The 8,193-nt window shown below is 33.1% G+C and overlaps 1 protein-coding gene across 2 annotated transcripts; it reads right to left on the bottom strand.

Annotated features, from left to right (window-relative positions):
* Positions 1–374: 374 nt before the first annotated feature.
* On the bottom strand, positions 375–4,211 carry LOC149551897 (transcription factor bHLH25-like). 2 transcript variants are annotated; one of them, XM_089787400.1, is made up of 5 exons: positions 4,062–4,211; positions 3,003–3,075; positions 2,131–2,736; positions 1,288–1,686; positions 375–880 (listed from the first exon to the last, which is right to left on the bottom strand). In XM_089787400.1, exons 2-5 carry the CDS (start codon positions 3,036–3,038, stop codon positions 806–808), a joined length of 1,116 nt encoding a protein of 371 aa, XP_089643526.1. In that variant the 5' UTR covers positions 3,039–3,075; positions 4,062–4,211; the 3' UTR covers positions 375–805. The 2 variants fall into 2 exon arrangements, with proteins under 2 accessions (XP_089643526.1, XP_089643525.1); XM_089787399.1 differs by lacking the exon at positions 4,062–4,211 and having other exon boundaries at positions 3,003–3,694.
* Between the last annotated feature and the right edge of the window lie 3,982 nt (positions 4,212–8,193).

The following is an 8,193-nucleotide window of genomic DNA, read 5'->3' as shown; positions in this document are numbered from 1 at the left end:
TAAATCAACATATAATATGAAACACATGCTAATCCACACAATCCTCCAACATACATTGATTTGACATAATTTATAATATTAATTTATGAATTATTTTCTTATTTTTTATGAATTTGTTGTACTATTTTTTATATAAAAGCAGTCAAAACAAGAGGGCTGGCCCTTTACAATTTGTTGTACTGTTACAAAATTATACAAAATCAATCATTATATACTTGAAACAATGTAAGGATTATAATAAGAAATAAAATATATTAGTCAATGAAAGTTAAAATTAAATAATTTAAAATAAACGTTAAGTTTAAATGCTGATAGACACTCCATCGAATTTAATAGTATTTTATTGAAATCAGATTGGTTCAGGTTCAGACAAGTAGCAAACAATAATATGATCTGTTTTCATTAACCTCTGACATGATTCATACAAGTGAAGGTCACATAAGCGAAAAAACCAGAGTAATCTGGGAAAAGCTTTGTCTACAAGCACCAAATTCATAGTGTCATTACATTGTGGGGCAGATTGGTTGAACAAGGATCCATATGAATCCCAAAAACAGCCCATAATGTGAGCAGCAGTACCAAAAACAAAGGGATGAAACAAGGCTACGGTGGCCTTGTAAAAAAATGCCCTCTGAAACAAATGGCTGCCGCAAACAATTTTGTACATGAATGGCATGAATCTGATAAAAAGATTTCAGAGGTAAACCTTGTACAAGGAAGAAAAAAAAACGATATTGTTCACTCCTATCTGCATACATCAAACACTAGATATTTTATTGTTAATGAACACAGCACGGTCATATTTCTAAGTCATGCTGTTGAACAGAGCCTGCAAAGCCTTCACAATTTCAGCCACGCTCAAATCACAGGTTTCTTCCATCTGCCAACAAATAAAATGAATTGGGTTAGTTAATTTAATGGAAATGGAAACACCCAATTGAGGTTTATCTTCTTTGAATTAGATTGGAGCAATGAAAAAGCTATAAGATTGAAATTTTATGGTAAAATTCTATTGAAAACTGATTGAAATCTATTTCAGAAACAATCTTGTGATTATATTATAATGACATTGTAAATAGAAGTCTACAATACAATGGTAAATTGTGAGTTTCTTATTTGAGAGATCTTTGATTGAATCTTTTCGAATTTAACTAATAATAATAATTAATTATAACAAATAATAATTAACCTTGACTTCAGCCTATTAAAACTGATTGAAATCTATTTCTGAAACAATCTTGTGATCATAATTGCATTGTAAATGTCATTTGTAGATTGTCATGTTACCTGAACAGTGAAAGTTAAGTCGAGGGTTGTTTCTGTGAAAGATAGAATGCTGGCATTCATGACAGTGAGATCAAGCCTTTCAAGCTCTGCAAGGGATTTCGCCAGCAGCCCTTTTCTCTTCTCGCAATGGATTCGAATCAGAATGTTTTTGTTCACTTGTCGAGCCTCTATTTCTGGTACCAAAACTCCTTCAGTGCCATCTTCCACAGCAGGGGAAGAATAAGAAGAGGAAGTTGAAGACAGTTTGTCGTCCTCGGGATTCAAAACCAGCTTAGCCTTCTTCACATACACAACTGACTGCACTGTTTTCTTGGGAGCCTTTTCCTCCATTACTTTTACCTTCTCCTGCAACTGCTTCACATACTTTATTGCATCCCCAAGAACAGAGGCCTTGTCCATCTGTAAAAAACCCCAAATCATGGACCATTCAGATATCATGATCTGAAAGGAATCTAAAAAATTGTGATATAATTGAATTGTTCAATTGATTGAAGAGATAAGAGTTTATAATACAATGGTAATTTGTGAGTTTTTCATTGAGAAGATCTTGGATTCGAATCTATTGAAACTTAACAAATAATAAAAAGTAATCTAAACTTTGACCCATTACCTATGAAAAAAAGGAGATTACAAGAAGAAGCTAAATGATCAGATAACTTTTACAGGAAAGATTGTAACTTTGAATTGAAATCTGTCGATAAAATTCTTAGTGATAACTCAATGGCAGAGAGCAATGAATCTTTAACTAAAGTTTCTTATGAAGAAGGCCTTGGATTCGAATCTATTTCAACTTTATACATAATAATAATTAATAAAATCTAGAGAAGAAATTATTGAGGTTACCTTCTTGAGGCCAGGAACAATGGCGGAGAGAGCGATGAATCTCTGGCTAAGCTTCTCCCTCCTCTTCCTCTCGGCCATGATGTGGTCCTGAGTACTACTGGCCGCCTGCTTTTTACCCTGATTCTGCCTAAACATCTTGGCGCAGGAGGGCGAGATGTTAAATGCAGAGGTGTCCACTGAATTAGTAATTTCTGAGATGGACCTCTCCACCAGGATTTCGCCATTAATGGTGGGTGTGTTTGGGGCTGCATTGAAATTGCTAAAGTTGTTGCCGTCATCATTATAGACTTTGGATTCTTCTTGGAGCTTCAACATGCTTGTTATGTAATTCTCCAGTGGGGAGTTGATCTGCTGGGAATTGGGCACATAAACAGATGGACGAGAGGAATTGGACTCCCAGCTGATTGTTTTCATCTGTTTTGAAGGCCTTTCGTAGGAAAAACCTCCTTCACACGGTCTTGTTCGAAGCTTTTCGTTGTTGTTGGGATGGTAAACAGTTTCCATACCCACGTTATTGTTATTATTGTTCTGGTACCCCATTAGAGCTGCAAGCTGCTCTGCTGTTGGGTCATACACATTGCTGTTGTGTAGTGGATCATCCATTCCCTGCCAAATGAATTCAGAAACAATATCAAATGAAGCAAGAATGTACAAAATAACGATCAATCGTGAACCTTTTATCTGAACGATCTTGGATTCTAAGTCTACCGAAATTTAATAAATAATAGTAATAAATAATCACAACACATAATAATCAATCTTGACTTCAACCTCTTATCGATAAACAAAAACAAGAAACAATGCAAAAATCTACCAACATTAAACCAAAGTTTATAGATTTCTAGTTTTGATGTTGGAGAGAGAATGTGTACCAGCTCTGACCACCATTGGGCAGATGCCATGTCCATCTCTTGAGAATACTTCTCCCTGCTCACGTCGGCCAAGCTGCAAGACAAATGGCAATCATCTTCTAAGCCCATAAAACGTCTTCTTCACTTATTAAAAGAAATGCAGTTTGGGGCAGATGGAATAGGATGGTTGACTTTATGAAACATATTTTAGATTTGAATATAGTATTCACAGGCGATCATCACGGGAACGGTTGTATTGCTGATAAGATGGCATTGTCAAGCGTTGATTCACATTATGCCACCAAACCAGATTCCCATTACACACGCCATGCTCGACAAAAAAATAAAAATAAAAAAAATTACAAGATAGAGAAGAAAAATAAAACTAACCTTTTTTTCCAAGTGAATAGGTTTTCATAATTTATCACGAATGAGTATTGTTATTTCTAAATTCTATTAGAGGTTCTTTTTAGTATGATCATTTCTATAATCTATTATTAAGATGATATATATTATCAAGATTTTTGGTTTGTTTTCAGATTGCTGCTTTAAGATTTGAGTGTTCTAGCTGTTTCTTATATCAAGTTTTCAACTTACATTCTATAAATTTTTGGAAACACATTCTATAATCTATCATCATAAACACATTAATATTTCTTTTAGAATCTGACTCAATGTGAAGTATAAGTCAATGAATTTAATACAAAAACTACACAGTTAAATCTTAATAGCAATATGGCAATATTTCTTATTTGTAATGGCACTCTAAGAATGATCCATATCACATAATACAAAACAGAACAGAACAGAACACGATTGGGATTCAGAGTTATCAACGACGACACCATGAAGCAAAAAACAGGACAAGATTAAGTTTTGCAGTTATAAAACACATCCATGATCATTGATCTGTCTGGCTGCCTGAATTCATTTGGAAACCTCAAAAGAATCCCCAACAGCTAAAATTTGTAACAAATATCACAAAACCTATACATAAAACAGCGACTTTTACTCTCGAATTCCTTGTTATGACTGAAAACGGAAGTCAAGATCTATGATAGAAATGGGTGGTAAACTCACAAGGATTTGATGAGAATGGTGAAGCTCCCGCAATCAAAAAATGAGATTTTGCATCGTTTGGATCCCTATTTGAACATGTCATAACACGCATCTGCCACGGTCGTGAAGTAACACAATAAACAGCAGGTCTAAATTTCAAATTAAAAAACGAGTTTTTGGTCTAAAGTTTGGAATCCTTCCATTCCGGATTCAATGAGATGTTTTTCATGTGTACACGCAATTGTCCGAAATATGAACGCGGACCACTTTCAATCCAGGTATGATGGGCTGGATTGAAAGCGATAGTTGGCATTCACCCCCGAGTAATATATGTCAAACCGTACTTTTAAACATGTTAAAAGTTGGGTTGCATTTTCCACAGTACGCGCCGCTCTTTTATCATCACATGTCAAATATGCATATTGCTCACTTGCCTTTCTGTAACCATTCCCCACCATGCTGCCCTTATTGTCCATCCCCACCTCTCCATGGATCTTTGACCGTATTTATTCATTATCTGGATTTCAGAATATAACATGCTTTTCAAATGAGTAGGTGTTTGTATTTTTATTTGTAAGAGAATAATAGGTATGTGGCTCAACTCATCTATATGGATCTAGTTCTAGTTCCACCAATATAAAGAAGATGTTATAGAAGAGTGGGGGTCCTTTCTAAATGACAAGTTCGATAATAAAGATTTGTAATTGCCACCCTTTGTTATTGTTCGAGTTTCTTAGTAACTTTTCTTTGTAATTTTTGTACTTTCGAGTCTATTGAGGTTTCTTGTTTTAAGCATTGTGTGTGTTTTTAATATTTGAACTCCACTCATTTGACTCTCGAGGGGCGATCTCATATCCCTTTACTTTTTTTTGTAAATAATGTAATCTTAATTTAAATTAATGAAAAAGTTTAGTATTCAGTTTTTTATAAGTACATATATTAAAAATAGTGCATGGAAATAAATTCAAATCTTAATATTCCGCAAGGACAAGATCCACTTAAAAAGATATTTCATAAACATAAAAGTTGTTAGATGTCAAGAGCAATAGTCCAAGTGGCGTAGTCCACAAACAACAGCAAACCCAAAAAAGTACATATGTAAAAAGATAATGTGTAGAAACAAAATCTTACTTAGAACAAGTTTTTTTTCAAAAAAGAATCACTAGATTACAAGAGCACCAATGAAGTTGACAAAGTGCACAAAAGACAAGATCCAATAGATAATAAAAATAGTATATGAACATAAAAGTTGCTAGATGACAAATGTAATAGGTGAAGGTAGACTAACATACCCCATACATTAGTTTTGAATTTCAAATATTTATATTTTTATATTGTGCATAAAAAATTATTTAGAATTTTTTAATTTGTGCAATAATTTTATGGATTTTGATTATATATTTTTAAGACAATGTTTTATCATTTTATGATGAATGGCTTACAACAATTTTATTTATTCATTTTTTATGTGTACAATTCGTATGATTTTGTAAGGTAAGTTATAGATTTTTTGATAATATATTCAAATTAAACTAGTTTTACAAGAAACATATCTCAACAAACTATCTTTACATCCAGTATTGTTGAAGATTACTTACAAGTTTCCTTCATTTTAGTAATAGACAATGGATTTGAGTCATTTACCTGAGATGTGCAAAACCCTACCATATACTTGATTTGTTGATTATATAGTTTGATCTTAATGGAATATTCCTAATTCTACCCCAAAAAGAGTTGTCTCTAAGGTAGACCTTTCCACCATCGAACTTCTTATAACTTAAAAACTCAAGGAGAAAGGAACCAAAATTAATCTATGTACCCTTACATGCATGTGTATCATGAGCTATAATGAATACATTTAATTTATCTAGAAAATCCTTTGAATGAATATAACCATTGGATTCATTTATTTATTATTTGTCTTTGTATAGTTCCCTTTGATATGGTTTTTTTTACCATAGTACAAACATTTCACTTGGATTATCCAAGAGATGTAGACCTCCCATGAGATTTAGATTTTTCTTTCATTCTTTAATGTCTTTCCCCTATTACCATATATGAATAATCAATGGTTCTTTGCACATTAAAAATCCTTCCATCTCTTCAAAATTGATAGAAGACTAACCAAGCTATTTTATCAAGGATAAGATTTAAAGTTATACTTCTAATTTTTATCATTAGATTGTATCACTAATTTGGTAAGGAATATAATGAAGTAAAGCATAAATCCACATTTCTCATCATGTCAACAACATCTATAAAAGATTATAACTAGTCCATAATCATGTTAAATTTATTTATATGCCTAAAAAATTTATGTAGTTACCTAGTTGAAGGGACCTCTATGAGATCTGTTCAATCATCCAAAAAGAGTAAACACAATAGAAATTAAAATTATAAAGAGAGAAAAAGAAAGATCAATATTTATTCATGGAGAGTATGTCTTGTCTTTTGGTTTTTTGGGTATGGTGTTCTAGTTGGTTGTCTCTAAGTTATCCCAATGTCTGGTTGGCTTTTGTCCTTGCCATACTTGTCTTGTGTTTGTCAATGGTATTTTCCTATGGACTCTAATGGTTTTTATCTTGTCATCTATGATGTAAAGGGTTTCTAGGCCCTTTGAAAACCTATTTTCATATAATCATAAATATGGATTCATGGAAAATCTAATCTACAGATGTTCAATTAATATGTCTTCTTACATACAAGGCTCATACATGCTTTCCAATTATAATCTTTAGTCATAGACCTTATATCAAATTATAATTGTACCAATGCTTTACCTAAATAAACTCTTACAACTCCCTCTCAAGAGGTACATTATATTACAAGAAATATAAACATCATGACACACAAGTTAGCCTCAAACTCCATAACATTTCCCAAGAATAAGAAACATATTAAAACAAATAGGCCAATTCCCAAAGCATAAGGAACTCAAGACATAAACCATTTGAAATCTTTTGGTCCCAAATTTAGGTCCTCACATGATCCAAGAACATAGCTATAAGCATCACTGAAGGTCCATGATCATGTTGGAAATAACAATGGGAAAGTAAGTTCTGAGAGGAGGGGAGGGGGGTGAATCAACACTTAAAACTTCTACCATAAAAATAATTCACCATTCATCCATCTCATAACTAACCATGCATCACATCTAAAACATAATGTAAATCAACACATAACACATAGGATTTTGGTTACTCAGAAACCCTCCAAGGAGAGGGTAAAACTGGGGTGGGAATGACACCCACAAATCTTCACTACTATAGTTGTAAAGCGTGGCCAATTATGACTAAAAAGTTTTGATCATAATCTATGATCTACCCTATGAAAGGTCTTCCATGTTAAAGGCTTACAAGATTGTTAGGTATCACCTTGATTAAAGGATTTAAACTCATAACTAAGTAAGCACTCTATTAGGATATTTACAAGATCCTGTTAGGACTACTCTGTTAATAGATTTACTATATATCACCTATCAAAATGATTCAACACATGATCCTTTGGTTAGCACCTTGCTACTTGATGTCAGATCTCCTATTTACTTGTTATCTCTTGATACTCTTGATCAAATGTATCTTCTCTATCCTTTCACTCCTTATCTTTGTTATTCTCAAACTTTTTCTACATTGTAGTTCCATAACATAGCCATTATTTCCACCATGAAATGCTCTCTATTTTGTAAGAATTCCTCTCCTTGAGAATGTAATGCTTCTCTTTCATAATTCTTATTTCCTCTTAGAGTTTTCCTTTTTAAGTAGGCATTACGGAGATGGGACAGGTCATAATCAACAACTATGGTTGATCCTTATTATTGCCCAACTATTCCCTTTATCTGATTGACTACATGTATTGCATAGGGATTCATAATATGACTGGATCCTTATTTCTTAATATCAAACATTTATGTTCATGTCGGCCAAAAAAAAATTGCATAGAACTTTGTCCCATAAAAAAATCTATGTCAAAGACTGGTAACTCAACATCAATAGACTCTAATGCTTGGCCTCCACTATGCTCTTTATATTGATACTTGACTTTTGAATTGCTCAAAACTTACTCTTGCTCAGTACTTGAATCACTTGGCACACAATGTTTGGTTGGCTCCTTTTATTTACTCAGCAGTTGAGTGACTCAACCCACACTAACTTCT

This window comes from Cupressus sempervirens, chromosome 6 (assembly GCF_028749045.1).
Source record: "Cupressus sempervirens isolate cs-2001-9-10 chromosome 6, ASM2874904v1, whole genome shotgun sequence".
In the NCBI taxonomy this organism is placed as follows: Eukaryota; Viridiplantae; Streptophyta; class Pinopsida; order Cupressales; family Cupressaceae; genus Cupressus; species Cupressus sempervirens.
Note: the sequence above shows the minus strand (reverse complement) of the source record. Positions and strands in the feature narration are given on the sequence as shown.

What these genes read in the sequence shown, in the direction of transcription:
- LOC149551897 (XM_089787399.1), bottom strand. Translation starts at nt 3,110, where the DNA reads ATGGGCTTAGAAGATGATTGCCATTTGTCTTGCAGCTTGGCCGACGTG. An exon ending in CCCAATGGTGGTCAGAGCTG is followed by an intron (nt 2,737 to 3,002) that starts GTACACATTCTC and finishes TTCATTTGGCAG; the next exon opens with GGAATGGATGATCCACTACA. An exon ending in TTGTTCCTGGCCTCAAGAAG is followed by an intron (nt 1,687 to 2,130) that starts GTAACCTCAATA and finishes GGTTTTTTACAG; the next exon opens with ATGGACAAGGCCTCTGTTCT.